This window comes from Parus major, chromosome 2, assembly GCF_001522545.3.
Source record: "Parus major isolate Abel chromosome 2, Parus_major1.1, whole genome shotgun sequence".
Taxonomy (NCBI): Eukaryota; Metazoa; Chordata; class Aves; order Passeriformes; family Paridae; genus Parus; species Parus major.
This window is the reverse complement of record NC_031769.1, coordinates 98,854,550-98,870,916: the sequence shown is the minus strand read 5'-3', so window position 1 is coordinate 98,870,916 and position 16,367 is coordinate 98,854,550. Positions and strand designations below refer to the sequence as shown.

Below are 16,367 nucleotides of genomic sequence, written 5' to 3'. Positions count from 1 at the left end.
GTCAGCACAGTCTGGCAGACACTGTTTATTTCTTTGTACCAAATGGCCTTATCTCACTTAAATATTTTTCTAAAATACAGCATGCAACAGTACACTAAGCAAAGGGAGGCAGAAAATAGCATAATGGGAGCACAGTAGTCAAGAGCATACTAAAAAAAAAATCACATAGATAAAAGAGATTATTATTATTTTGGACAATTAATGGTACTTTAAAATCAATTCTATGAACTTTCCTCCAAATGTTTAATTTCTTTTTATACTGTTACTGGCACTGAAATAAGTGTACCAAAAAGAAATTTTGCCTCAAGCCCAAAGCTCCCCCTTGAATAATTCAAAAGTAAGAAGATCACAGTGGATTAATTAAAGGGCCCTCCCTCTGTTTCTTTATTTTTCCCATGTTGCTGTTACAGGACAATATACCTCTGTGAAGAGTTAAGTAATTTTGTAGCATCTATGCTGCTTCCATTTTCTTTGGCAATGCATTATATCATTGTAAGTGACTCTGGATTAGCAATATTGACCACTGAAATGCACATAGTTTTTTACATAATTGCTATCAGCAAGACAAACTTCTTATCACACTCATATTCAGCGATTTATTTCCCGGCAAGAACTAGAAAAGGCTAAACTTCCACAGCCACTTTTCCTCTTAACCTCTCTCCTGAATAGGCTGATGGATTGTGAGGCTCTAACACCTCAGAGAAGTTAGGGATTTCACAATTTATAGAGGAAAAGCACTTGCAGACTCTGCTGTTGGACCTTTTCTTTCAGTCTGGAAGGCATAACATATTTTAACCCAGCTAAATCAGTCAGACTAATTAAGAAATTCTACCCCACCCCACAAATCCTGTTTCTCTCATGCCTGTAGAGCACTTGAGCTACAAGAAAACCTACAGTGCCTATTTCAAATGAACTGCATACACACAACATAAAAACTGCAGAAATAAGTTGATGTGCTGTTTTGAACTTGGATAGTCAGTGCAGCGACTGGGAATCTACAGCACATAATACTACATGAGGAAACTGCCCATCAATTTTGCATGTCACCATTAGTTTACCTGTCTACTAAAATACGTATCCCATACATAATGTAAGTAATACAGGGGCTCCTGGGAAGCCACACTGGATATTCCTTATGGGTTATCCCCTGTGGGATGCTGGCATTACAGGGAATGTAAATCAAACACATACCTTACAGGCACTACAGAAGATGTCACGTGAGCCTGTGTAAGAATGGCTTTTAAAGTAGCTAAAATTTCACTTTTAAAGTAGCTAAAGGAGCCTGCAGAGATAAAAAGCTACCAGCAACACCACAAACATCCAAGTCTGCCAAGTCTACATGGGTAGAAATGATTCTGACAAGATGAAACTGCCAAATCCTAGCGTAAGACAAGCTGCTGTCCTGGCTAATTTTTCTGAGCAGATCTACTGCCTTTACCAGGATGACAGTGAACCTGAAAAACCCATCATGGCCTTCTGTGCACTTATCAGTTTTAACACCTGGAGAAGAGGGGACATTAAGAGTTGGAGAGGGAGATGCAGGCAGATCCCTCCAGCTTTGGCCAGGTCAGGCAGCACTGCTTTGCTGAGTGCTGCAGTTATTCTGTAGGACAGAGAAGATATGGATCCTTTTTGTAGCAGTGGCTCCGCTCTTTTCATACTTTGTTATGGGTCACTACAGCTTTACTGTGTTAATTGACCATTACCCTGATTTCCAGTCATTACCGAGAATTTCAAATTAATCTGATCAAACAGAACATACCTTGTGAAAGTAAACACTCATTGATCTGCTTTAGTCTCCAGGGCATATTTTAGGCAGCGCAGGCTCACACAGATTCTTTGATACTTCAGACATATTGTTTCTTAGAGAATGCTTTGCACAATTTCAAATTTGTATTTTTTAATGGAATAACTGGAACTCTGTCATGACAAATTCTACCTTTTAATGCATTATTGGCCACCACCATTACCACCAAATAATCCTTTCACCTGCACTAAATATGGAACTTTCTTTTTACCCTTGTATAAATTATTTAGAATAATTACAGCATAAAAGAGACAGAGGAAAAAAGTCTGCTGTGCCTCTTTTAGATGTATAAGGGCCACACACAAATTTCAGGTGTGTATTCTAACCTCCCCATACATAAAAATAATCTGAACACCCCATCTGTGTTTCCTGTTTTTGTTGGACAACTCCTTGGATTCCTCAGACTATTTTAGACCTTAGACAGGTTATACCAGTATAATTATGTGAATTATGGGTACAGGGGTTTTTAACCAGTGTAGATGTGCTACTGTGAGCCATAAATCATTGCAGAAAAGATAATTTGGTTTTGTCTCCCAGCCTGGAGTAAGATACTCCAATCTATCTAAGCCCATACTGATGGAAGGAATGCTTCCAACAATAATTAAAGTAAAGAAGACAAAAATTTCTTCTTTTTAAATGGAAAGACCAAGGTCTTGAGGGACAACTTCCTTGCAAGTACATCAGGTATAAGCCCTTCATATCAAAGCCCTATTATTATTGTTAAACACTTTTATTTTAATAGCAGCAACATGTAGATACTGCTCATAGGTTACAAACACTCTAACATGCAGAGAAACCGCCTGCTTTATTTTGCACAGTCCGTCCTCAGCTCAGCTCTGTGAGCCTGCACAGTACAGGAGCTTCCAACACTGGCTCCTCCATGACTCAGCCAGGAACACTTGTTTACTCTGCACCTGCACAATTGTTTGTGGCACAAAATAGAGGAAAGAACTGATTAAAGAGCAAAGGCAAAAACAAACAAACTTTTAGGATGCTTTGATGACACATAGGTGACAAAGATCCCAGCAAAGGTGACAGCACAGACATGAGAAACACACTGAGTTTTGAATAACCCTGATGCACAACGCTTGCTTGGACAAGAGAAAAACAGCAGGTTTACTGCATTTCTAAGACAACTCCAAGTTCTCTCAAAGCATGGTGAAAGAATAAGAAAAGGCTGTGGATGGGTCCTATTTGGTCAAGATCCATATATTCCTTAGCTAGTCCAATCTCAGTGACTGTTTCGTCAGGGTCCCAGTGGGAATGCTGGAGCACACGCTCACCTCCTGAGCACAGGAGATGAGCCCTCGTCCTTGTGCCTTCACTGCTGAATTCAGAGCTCCCACTTCTGTCAATGCAGCACAGAGAGAAAGGGTGGCCAGGACATGAGCTGGCACAAGCTGTCTACCTGATCAGAGCAGCACCATGAAACTTCACCTTCAGAGGCCCAAACTGCCCAGGGGCATCCACCTGAGGGTGTCCTGTCACTGCAGTATGATACGGGGCTGTGTTTACAAAGTCACTTCGGGAGATTTTGGGTTTTTTTCTAACTGACAGTCCCCAAAGAGTTAAACTGCAAAAAAGGAACAGCCAAAGGAGAACCTGCATTCTTCAGAACTTAAGAGGTACAAAAACTAGATGGCTGCACTTTTAGATGCCCAAACAGATGGAAAAGGAGGCTTCCCAATATTACAAAAGGGGTCTCAGACCTCTATGAAACTGAAGATCCACAAGTGGAATATGATAAATTTTTGTTCAAGCCAGCAAGTACTGTGAGAACAAAAGCAAACTGAGGACTTCCAACCCACTGTAATTTCAATGTCTCTTCATGCACATCAGGCAAGAATCATGTTTTTCTAAAATGAGATCTACCCAGACTAGCACATGTGAGTACATGTGAGTACAGGATGCAAGAGAAGGGAGAGGATTCATTGTTGTCTTTTTTGAGCAAGAGAGTTTTCACAAATAGCCAACAATGCCGCATTCCTTTTAAATATAAAATTAATTGGCACCATCTGGGGCTTTCTTGTAAGTTTCCAAATCTTCACCAGCTTCACAGACAGTACAGTGCAAGATGCTTGTTTTGAAATGAAGTATAAATACTGCTCTGCAGGCTCATACAAAAATGCTTAAGCCCAGCCTTAAACTGAATTGCACTCACAGAAAGCTGCACCTTACTAAGCTTGGACTAGACAAAATTATGGGCCTTTGGATTCCAGCAATATGAACTCTTTAACTGTCATAACAAATACCCTGACTTGTTTTTAACTGCATTTTCTGGTTGCTCTATCACAGGTTCCCATATTATACTTACATGGGGTCACAGCATCTCTATGATAATAGTCCTCAGACTCAGAAGGGAGTCTCCAAAATACTTAGATCTAAATGTAGATCTTCTTATCCTGCCTATAATTGCATTGAGACAGGACATACTTTTCTTTTCCCCTATAATCCCACACATGCCATAGATGGTAGATTTGTACTAATATCAGAATACTCAAAACAGAGGCAGATCAATATCACCACTGTACATTTCAGTTCCTTCCAGCTGAAAGGAGTCAGTCATATCCTTGAACTACCAAGACATATGAGTCACCTAAACATACAAGTTTCTCATCTCATGACCATGCCAATGATTAAAATAACTGAAATGGGAGAGGAGGAGTGTTTGAGGTTGAAAAAAACAATTTATTCTTCCTCTTTGCAAAGCACAAACGTAGTTTTCTACCAATAAAAATACTGCAAACTGTGTCCTTGTTTACATTTCTTACAGTGAGATAACACAACGCTGACCACGCTGCCCTGAAAAAAAAAATTCATGCAAATTAAGTCAGCATGGAGATTTTCTACATATGGGTTTTGTTTACCATGAGACCTGGGCCACTCATTCACCTTCGTGAAGCACCACTTGCATGACAATTAATTTTTGGTCAGAATTAACAAACACTATTACTGAACTTCTTAAAAGCAATTAGTTAGGTAAGACCTGGGACCTGAAGCCATTGAGCAGCCAGAGACCATCCACCTGTATTTGTGTCCTAGACAAGAAGGTGTGGCTTAGCTACACGTTCCTGTTAAAAGCTGAGTTAACTTTTGGGATGAAAGGTGAACATAAGTTAGAGAAAGATACTGGTTCAGGAAAGGCACTGCCTCTTTTATCTACCTTCTACAAGACCTCCATAAAAAGGTAGCAAGGCAGTGACAAAAGTTAGTGATGTGACTTGTAGGCACAATTGACAACACCTCTACAACATCTCTGCTCTGCACAAGGGCTGAGGTAAAGTCTAGTACTGGCAGTAGCAATTTGGCTGCAATGATGTTCAAATCTGGAAGAAATGACAGGGCTAGGATGGCAGTTCAGCCCAGCAAATTACCAGCACAGAATAAAACCTTCTATCAAAGCCTTATGAGGTTTCCTTTAAATCTAGAATTAGAAAGGGATGTTGACCTAGAATGAAGTATAATATTGTAACTGGGTTTAGGGTTGGGGCTCAAGCCAGCAGATATTGATTAATCGCAGTTTAGAAAGTGCCTCTGGGTTAACATGAAAAATGTTGGTTTAAACCATCTGACTGCAGAGATCTGTGGGATAAGGAGTGTGATAATGTTAAGATAAGGAGCGGAATTAGGGTTTGAGAATACTCTGTAAGAGGTTGATAAACTGCATCATCTTGTTTCAGTATCAGGGAGGGCCCCATGGTGTGATAAAGGTGCCACGTGATAGGACTTCCCACACCCTTAGCAAGCCCAACACTGCCTGGCATGCCAGCCCTTCCCTGTCTATATTGTATGTTGACCAAGGCTTCCCAAGGTGTACAGGTGCTGTCAGCCCAGTGTGTTCCCAATCCCTCGGGATTACTGTGTCTTGCGTACAGGCAGCGCGAACCTGGCACTCCTGACATGGATACATTTCCTGCACCACACAGCACCGTGTGTACACACAGTGGATAGGGTGGAGGAGAGGGACTCAAACAAGGAAAGCATCTGTCTGAAAATGTCCAGTTTTTACTGTCTCTGTTTTTCCCTTCATTTGCAGCAGAGCTGACACATCGGAAATATATCAAACACTAAAAGCTTCTGGCAACCAATGTCTCTTCACAGATGAATTTTTAAAAACAGTAGGTCAAGTCTGGGCAGCAGGTTGGTCCTGCCAAGGAAATCAAAAGCTAAATCAGCCAAATATACCAAGAAGCAGCACAAAAGCTTGTCTGTGTCTTCCCCACTGGCTTTGCCAATGATGATTTTGGCAGTACTTTTTAGCACTTACCCTGTTCCCAGTTCTTGGGAATCAGTGTTTGCCACATTACTCAGCATTTTCCAAGCTAGAGGAAGGGTGCAGGATTGACCTTGGTTACTTTACATTACAGAAAAACTTTACACCTCTGTGTTTTAATCACAAAATATGCTCACCCAAGTTGGTGATTAATGGTGAAAAGTTCCGTTTTAGTGGCAGGCAGACAATGGACCAGACGATGACAGTTTTTGGAGGAGAAACCATATAATTGCTTTTCAAGGACAAAATAATTTTTGAGACTGGAGACTACATAGTTAAAAACTTTAAAAATCAGTATTAGTAGCACACAGTCCATCTCTACCATTTTCCAATCTTGTGATGTAGAGAATGCAGGGGAGGCAAGAACAACAGTTCTCAATTCAATAAGCAAACCTGCTTCAGCATTCACTACAAACTGTGGAGGAAAAAGCTTCACAGTGAGTCTTGCCAAGAGGGACTTAAAATAATTGAGCCTCATGGTCACAAGATCACACACTACTGTTGTGAAACAGTCACTGGGTAAATAAGGGTGTAGCCTCTAACATTTAACCACGGCTGGGGGGGGCGGGGGGGAGAATAAGAGAAAGCCACATGCTTTAAAGATGGTCTTTATCCCTAAAAAGGTATTAAGTCAAGGAAAAAAGACCTTGCAAATGTGCACTCATGTCAAAATACAGCAGAACAATGTTGCCATTCTAGTCCTCTCAATGCAGTAACAACACTGATTAGGGAGTAAAGGTAATTTACAGAGTTAAGCCTACAGCACATAATTTAGGCAAAAACAACAACAGAAATAAAAGAGATTTCCAAGGGACGGAGGAGCAAAAGTTAGGATGATGTATAAATGACTGCTGACCTTCCATTTACTAAGATAAAGTCACGGAAGCAGTACGTGTCTGGAATGATATAAAATTATTAATAAAATATGATGAAGAAATAAAATATAAGATGCTGATTTTAAAACATACAAACAGGCAGGTACCTCAGACTAGCAGAGATATTAACAAAGACAAATGAAAAGGCCATTCCATGGCCTTAACTGCTGGAACCTGTTGAATTTTCTTATCACTTTTGTATTTCAGGGATGTTTACATCAGTGTACCCAAAGGAGTTCAGCAAAGTTTTCCAGATTTATCTTTTACTGTTTGCAGAAATCAAGAAAGAATTTGCAAAATAATCACTTCCACAAAGCCACTGTCTTCAGCTCTGTGTATACAAAGGTCTCATCTGCCTCTGCACTAAGTGAAACTTGTACTTAACAATCTAACTTCAACTGTCACCAATTCACAGCATTTTGCCAAACGAGGGGGAAAGGAGGAATGTATCCCATCAATCTACATTTCCTCTAGACTGTCTAGAACAGCCTGCATGAGGGCTTAGCTTGCCCCCTCTGGAGCAGGTGACTGGGTGTCAGGGAGAGGCAGAGGGAGGAGAGAGCGAAGCACCTGCACCCACAACTCAGCAAGAATGGCAGTGGCAGGGGCTTGAAGGGCAGAGCACTGCAGACAGCCAGACCCTCCCCATCACAGGGCAGCAAAAGACCATTTCATTCATTCTCCCTCTGGCCTCTGCTTCTCTGAGGGAGGGAGGAAAAACAAAGGCATTAAGCATCTGGCATTACTTCTGATGCAAGGAGCATGCAAAAGCATCTCAAAGTTACTTCCTCTCCGGACTCCCAAGAGTTCCTCTCTACTGTTAACCCAGCAGAACTGAAGCATTTTAGTGGGGTCTTTTTTCTGATAATGTGTTAATGTGTTCTGACATGCTATTTGGGATATTCTTTTAGTCTCAGCTTCCATCATGACACTCAATTTCTGTGGTGTACTAAGCTCCTGGTCCTTAGATATGACTTGCATTTATGAAAAAGCACTATAAATGGCCCGATCCCCTTGTACAAGTTAGCATGATATTTTTCAACCTGTAAATTCTCAGATTATTTATGAGTTAAACCAATTACACAATTTCTTTTCAACCACAGTTATTAATACCTCTGTAATAAGAGCTCACTGGGCTCTAAAACATGCACAGATTGCTCTGGAGGGTAATACTTTCAAATGATTATTCACAGTAGCCCAGATAACATTAAAGAACTTGTCACAATTAAAATTCATAACCTATATTTCCGAATTTCACAACTCAGGTCAAGAACTGCAACCATAATGATCACCAGTGAAATACTGGTGTTCTGACTCACTCCATCCAAATAAGCTATTCTTATAAAAGCACTCCTGTGCTTCAGGAGGGGAGGGTGGCAAGTGAAGGAACTGATAAGAAATAATTACACTAATAACCTGCTAATGAAAAGGTGAATTAATTGAAACATACCATGAAGTATCCAAGAGTACACAATGTAATTCAACAGATGTTTACACTAGAAGGCTGACTATCCAGTGCAGGGATTAAATCAGATTGTGATACTAATGGCACATCCAACGCTAAAGTTGATCATGGATTTTCTGTTGCCTACTGTCAAACTTGAAATAATACTGCACGTAATTTTCACAAGCAAACCATATAAAAGGACCAGGGAAATCAGAAAATGACACAGCCAGAATCACACAGAACAATAACACAGAAAACAGAGTTGATTTTCTCATTGACAGAACTATCATATAAACTGCATACTACTGTACCTTCATGACATCTTTATAGGAGTGAATGGCCTCAACTTCCTCTTTGTCATCATCATCATCCTCCACTCCTTCATCCAGAGCATCATATCCTTCATCCCTACTCCCATCTGTTTCTGTGGCATTAGTCATGTAGTCAATAAGCTGTTCCAGTGGAGGACTTAATTCCCTCTCTTCATTTTCCTTCAAACCATAGTCCAGGGCTTTATATATAATAATCCCTAGTGATTCAATAACCTGTAAAAACAGAAAAAGAAATATATATTAATGCCATTTACATGAACGAATGGGTCAAGTGTGGAACACCTTTTCTGGTGTTTGTATAACAATCCCACCTGCTGAGTGGGCAATAAACATCAAAATCAAAGAGAAAAATGATCTGCTAATATCTAGAGTAGCACTTGAGTAATACAGCACAGAACAAGGAAGAGCAGATCACACCATATACCTACCACTTTCTTATTTCAATATTTGAAATAAAAATTCAACATTTAAAAACCAAGGAGGACCTTTTAAGATTATTTTCCCTTTTTCCTTCTGATATTACAAACCTCAAAGTAACATTACTCTACTTTGTAAGACTATATTGCATACACATGATCTTTTTTTGTGGGCCAGGTGGGAAGAAATTAAAAGAAACACTAAACTAACATGAGATGCCTTCCTCCTCCAACAGCTTAATGACACATGGAAACCGCCCTTCAGTTTGTGTCTCTTCATTGACCTGAGATGTGTCTGGACACAGCTGTGCATGTCCCAGTATTATTCATTGAGCACTGGGACAGCACCAGAACTCCTGTGCCTGTTGCACAGCTGTGGAGGCACACATATACCACTGAAACTACCAACAACTGTATTCCATAATGATGAGGTGGTACCTCAATTTTTCATTGAATTGAGGCTTCTTATTTGTGCCCCGTCAAGAGCAAAGCAAACCAATGACCTCTTACCCAGTGTGAGCTAGGAAAAGATTGTCATGGACATCCCGCAATGCTAAATGCACATTTTCTCTCTCGGCATTAATTATTTTCCTTATGAGCAATACCAAACCTTCTGGAATTTTAAAGATGTAAATAGATGGCATTTCAAACTGAGGAGTTTGAAAATGGGTATTAATGAAGAAGGAAGGGAAAATGGGATTGCAATAGAAAACCACAAGAAGGTAATGTCACTGCTGGAAGATCCTTGTCTGACAACGGAAGTAGGACTGGAGTTATTGCATGTAATCTCTGATCTTCCTTGTGTGGTGGGATAGATATCATGTCACACAAATTAGAAGACTCCAGTGTAGGAGTAGTTGGCACAGCAGCGACTTTAATAACAGGAGCATTTCTAAATATACTAAACCTTGTCATCAAATGCCATTTTCTCTAATTTGCCTTTCAGTACGATCCTGGTTGACACACTTTTTACTGCAGTTTTGAAATTCTGTTTGGGTAAATAGGACAACACAAAGGGATTCTTAAAACATTAAGTTTTACTCTAGCTGCTTACTTATTTCAGCACAAAAAAGTATTTTTGGTCTGAGAGGCTGGAGGTTAGCAAAGACTTAAAATCGTTTCCCATTAGTTTATCTATACAAACAATTTAATGATTGCTGTAGTCTTGTACACAGCTTTACACTTGTGCACCTCATTCCTCTGTTGGGATTACTTTGCAGTGCAAATTCATTTTCCAAGACAGTGGCTAATAAACAAAAAAAAAGTAATTTAAAATTTAAAACCCAATACATAAAACACATTCTTTTAAAATTTATTTCAAATGATTTTGGTAACTTGGTTCAATATAAAATTTTGCACATGCTATTCCCTTGAAATGTGTTTATACATATTTATTAAAAAGTGCAGTTAGGGAAAGTGATTAGGCAAATTAGTGAAGAAGAAAAACCTGTATATATTTTTTCAGTTCAAAGAGGAGCTTCTGACTTGGGAAGTGCTACTGAGACAAGAAAGTATGTCAGGGAGGTCTCACTGCTTTCTTGCTCAGTTCTCATACCCTTCCCCTGACTTCTGCCATGACCCACTTTGGAGACAGGACAGCTCTAAAAGATTAATTAATTTAATCTAAAAGATTAAATTTATATTTGTAGTATATCTTGCTCACTTCTTAGGGAAGCTGTTTTGTAGTAACTGTCTTGTAAAACTTGTATTGTTAAAAAAAAAAATCTGAAAATGTGGAAATCACACCAAGTAAAATATATTCATTCCAATGGTAGACATGTGTTTCCTGTAACTCAGGTTCTGAGTACAATTCCAACATATACCCCCCTTCAGCAGCTGAAAGGGAACAAAGAATACCAGTTTGAAGGAAACTGAAATAATAATGAAATATAACTGAAAAATCACTTTGATACTTTAAGCACCTGTGAATAAACACAAAGTGAGTAATTTCTAACTTTAATAAAAAGTACATTTGAAAGGGCTTAGCATACATGAAGACTGAAATGTCCATATCAGATGCAAAGAAAATTATGCCTTGTGCCATGCAGTAACGGCTGCTGAACACAGCTTCTGGATTTTGCTACCAAAACTTCAAAAAATAGAAGAGGGGGTGGATAAAGAAAGTGCACTCTCTCTGCCTTATTCTGTTTGGGAAGAGGATTAAGGCATTCAAAAGCACCATGGCTAAAACTGGATGACAGCTGCTGCTTTCTTTGATGTATCAGCAGTGGGGTTTTGCAGCTCAGTAATATGATTTGTGCGTTTTTATGTACTATGAACAGATTTCATAATACATGCAAAGCTGACACAAGACGAAAGCTTGTAACAGCACCAAGTCAGAGCTGTAGTTCAGTCTCTCAGCTCCTTATTTAGGAGAAGTGATCAAAAACATATTTACTCATTGTCTGTATCACAGATTCTTCTTGCTGAAAGACAAAGCAGCAAACAACTAAGTAACTGCTTTGATTCACACTGAAACTGAAAACATTCAGTGCCTTTCAGTAGTATCAGTTTACCAAGGATCCTGTAAACCCCACAACTACCATAGAAATATCAAACAAAAGTCACAGAATTGTGAACACTTCTTCCCATGGATAAAACTATTAATGCAACTTCATACAAATAAAATTTTTAGGTCTATATAAATAGAGACAAAATATACAAGTAAACTGATTGCTGCTTCAGCGCATGAGTGCTCTCACTTTGCCTGTAATACAAATCAAATACAAACAAAGAAAAGGAAAGCTGTTCACAGCTGAATGGATCAATTGATAAATAAGAGGGGTTTTTGAGTTGGATAATCAGGGAGTGTCACTTTTAAAAAAAATTTTTAAAGCATCAATTATTTACAAAGAAATCACGCATTCTAAATTCTACTGTTGGCCAATTTAGCACAAAATAAAAACTTCTGGCACCTAACAACTGAAAAGTACTAATACAGTTTTCAATTATACATGAAAATAGAGATATATTAAGAAAAACAAGGGTAAGAATGGACCTAGAAAACCTTTTTTAAACCACGAAGTTGCACACTGACACCCCAAAACAACTCCATAACACTGAAATAACTAATAATAAGTAATTCTGCTCAACTCAGGTGAAACCTGAATTGTTCCTGATTGATTTAAATTTCAGCAAAGGACCTCACCTCTGGAAATCAATCAGTAGATAAATTTAAAAAATAAACAATGCAGTCTGCACTATTAAGCTTTACACCTTCTCATCAAGTTATTTTGAAAGTCACATCTCCAGACCAAAAAAAAAACCCAACACACAAACATTTTCCACAGACTGAACTTGTACTTTGCTATGCTGAAATCATTAGCAAAAGGGCAATTTTGTCCTACAGTGAGCCTTCCTGCAGTTTCTACACCAGTCTGGACTCATATTATATGGTGGTTTCAGATTAGATTGTGTTAAAGTAGCTGGAACACTTTGGCTTTAAGAACAATATAAAAACAATATCCACATGCTCCTTTCACACACGTAGCAAAACCAAAACCCAAATTATTCAGATTCTTTTCATATACAAACAAAGCCCAGAACTTTCCATTCCGTATACCTTCCTCCAACACACTAAGGCATGCCTCTTGGACAGGGGTTCATTAGTGTTTTAGATTTTTCGTATTAACCAAATTATGCTCCTCCAATGAACTCTGCCAATTTAACATTCTTGAACTCTTCAAATATACAGCCCTTGTACAGGAGCCAAAGAGGTTTGATATTTGCAGAAGTGCAATTATTGAAAGTACTTCACTTTGAGAAAAAGCCTTTTCCCCCCCTCAACATACACATCCCCCTGATTCTTGCTGAAGCGTGGATGAGAACAGGCAGAATCCACATCTCATGGCACACACAATGGGGCACTGTCTGAGCTTTCATCCCTTCCTAGGCCTGCCTCGATTTTTAAACAAACAAAGCCTAAGGACAGGCTTGTACTTAAAGCAGCAAAGGACTGTGTTTTAGCTCAAATGCTTGTCCCTCCCTAAAGTTCTCCCTTCAAGCAAAAGCCACTCAGCTTTTGTATCCCTAAACTTGGATTAAATATGCTGTAAAGCTCCAGCTCCTAAGGTGAGTTGACTAACTCTGAACTTTCCCACAGGGACCTGAGATATGACCACCAACCACAATATTTGCATTATTACTGCACTTTCATGAATTCCAATATTTTTTTATTAAAAATGTGCAGTACAGTAATTATTTTTAAGCTTCCATATTTTACCCAGATCTCCAACACACTTAATTAAGGAGAAGCATTCTGCCTCATAGTAAGAAGCTGAGAATTCAGGGCTGGCACTCCTTCGGGGAGAGCTCCTCTCCACCACCAACTCTGCCATCACTCATGGTATATAGCAGCACTTAGTCAATCTGTAAAGACTAACCTGTCCTAATGTGCTGACTTTAAGTTAGCCTGCCAGGAGCTCCACATGATGCTTCTGACACCGTAACATGTGGTATAAACATAGGCATAGACATCCTTGAGGTCAAGAGTTTGGTATCTTAAATTTTCTATGCCATGCTAGAAGACAAACACAAGTTTTTGTGCTCAGTTTCTGTAATATGGTTCAAAGGACTGGCATGTTAAAATGTTATGTAAAACCAACTTGTTCCTCTCTAGCTAGATGACAGAGGGTGAAAGGTTTTGCTCTGGGTCTCATTTCCATTTGTAACAAAATAATTTGTTGTTTCTTCAATTCTGGAACTGAAAAAGATGAGGCTTTTAGGAAAGGTGAGCAAATAAAGATGTCAGGATGTACATTTTTTTGCTTATTTAGCTCATCCTGAGGTGTCCTACATAACTCTCAGGAGCACCTCATGGAAAAGCATGTCTAAATAGGACACTATGAGAGGCGTGCTGCTGTCACTGTACACTGCGGGTACATTAATGTAGTTTTCACCACAGCATTCCCAAGTGGAAATGGGGTAGCATTACCCAGGTTTTAATGGCAGGGGACATTGCTAAATTTAAATATGACCTTCACTAAATTAGAGCAACTTGCAACAGACTGTCAAATGAGAACAGTGAAAAAACTTCCAAGTGCTTCCAGGAAAGCAGCAAGGATTTGGACAACTTCCAATGAATCAAATGAATCATACATTTCCAAAGAATACAGACATAAGATAAAGAATTCTTTAACTTCTGGGTGATGTTGGTTTGCTACTGAAAAAACAAGGTATTGCTTTCTGCAATATAATAAGCCTTGCTTTTTAAGTCAAAGTAGTAATGAAAGCAAAAAAAAAAAAAAAAAGAAAATCAGTATGTCAGGTCTAATAGAAAATAAATATGAGACAGAATTAAGTAAATCCTTTTAATGATATTCAGGCTGGTTTAGATACATTCAGAGTTAGGAAAATTTCTCTACCATATTCAGAGATCTTTTCCAAAATGGTTTTATATCCTGAGTCTTTGAATGCACTAAGTGGGCAGACAGACCTACTTACTGAATTCTTTGTACTATTCAGGTACGTGTTAAAGAGATTCAGTGCAAGAACTTTTGATCAAAGACACAGAACAAGACTAAAACATACAAAGAGGAGGCTAACTTTTGTTTGGTTGGTTGGTTGGTTTATTCCCCTCAAAGTGAGTATGTGAAAATTGAAGCAGTTAAATGTTGTTGGATACAGTTGCCTCAAGGAGTGTAGCACTAATGTAACTATAAGTTTATTGAGGATCAAGTGTAATACAACTCTTTTTATTCAAAGGTTCTGATAATTACAAACGTGATTTTTAGTTGTTAAAATTGCACTATAGATATTGTCTCAGTTGAACTATAATTTATTAGCATAATTAAAAGCAGACTTTTTTCTATTATATCAGTCTCAATTTACATTTTATCTGTAGTGTTTCATTTTAAACACTGAAACAAAACTGTCAATGTTCTTTTAGCTTTTTTTCAGACATTATAATCCCCAAGATCATGACAAATCATTACTCTGTTGCTACACACTTTATTCAAGCTGAAGGAATTTCACCATAGTGACTGTTCATACCCAGAGAAAAAAATAAAATTAAGTTCTCTAATTTAACTGTGGAGACTACAGCAATGGCAGAAGCTTCAGTAAAAGAATTAGATGCAATAATTAAATAACCTAGATGGTGAAAGTAATTTGAAAGTTCTAAAATACACCTCTATTCATATCAGGCTTCAAATCCAGGTCATGTTAACCTGATGCCATTTAAATAAGGAGAACATGTTTTTTTATCCTAAGTTAAAGACAGAAAATCCAATCATGTCACAAATTTCTATTCTAGTTCTTTTAGTAAATTTTTAAATTTTTATTAAATTTTATTTGATAAAACATAGCTAAACATATACATATAATTTTTTATAGAAATAGAAAGCAATCAGGTGAACACCCCAGGTGAAGAAACAGAAGGGGCAAAGTCTTCAGCTGACTTCTGAAAACAACAAGGCCACAGAAACATCAGTGGGTTCAAATTGTGTAAGAGACAGAAATTGCCATTTGTCACATCAGCCTTTTGAATAAAGCTTTATCTAGATTACATGAGAGTTTCAGATTAACTGCAGCAAAAGATTTTGCAGTGAGGAAGAGAAGTAAGCAGCTCAAGGAAAACTGGTACAACGGAGAGCGAGACTAGTTCAGTAGCTCTGATCCTGAGAATTCGTGTGCAACTGGTTTAAGTTTGGCTGACATTGCACACCTGACTATGGTCTGTCAGACAAGATATGGAAGATAGATAATAAGGAGCTTACTGGAGCTTTGATTCAGTTCAATTTATGGTAGAAATGAAGCAATGCAAAATCAATGCCACTTTTACTCAAAACATCTATGCAGTTCAACTACTCTACTCAAAGAGTCAGTTTGCATGAATTTTTTAGCCTTCCCCATGGCTTTTATGTCAACCATTACTGCTGCCTGCTACAGGCTTGGCTCCCATTTATTTAATCCAAAAATTAAAGTGAGTAAGCACCTGCTGCAACATAAATGATTTGTTCTCCTCTGAGTCAAGAACTTTCTCACACTTATTTTTGCCAAAATTACTGACTACAAAAGCCAAGCAAACAAAATATCAGGACAGTGAAATCTATTCTTTTAAATACAAATTCTTGATTACTTAAAGTTTTACATTTCCATGTACATCTTAAAAGCTTTCCAGCAGCAGCTCACAACAGACTTTATAAAAGTTAGGCTGGTTTCACCATATTTGTCAGGGCTATGTCTGCATTTCAAGTGTTTCACAGCTGATGAACTTC

At 38.4% G+C, this 16,367-nt stretch overlaps 1 protein-coding gene across 1 annotated transcript in view; it reads right to left on the bottom strand.

Annotated features, from left to right (window-relative positions):
• The window catches only part of SPIRE1 (spire type actin nucleation factor 1), a 128,192-nt gene that overhangs the window by 63,998 nt on the left and 47,827 nt on the right, over nucleotides 1-16,367 (bottom strand). Inside the window, 1 exon segment of the mRNA XM_015617331.2 lies at nucleotides 8,714-8,947. Within this exon segment, the coding sequence (XP_015472817.2) occupies nucleotides 8,714-8,947 (234 nt within the window).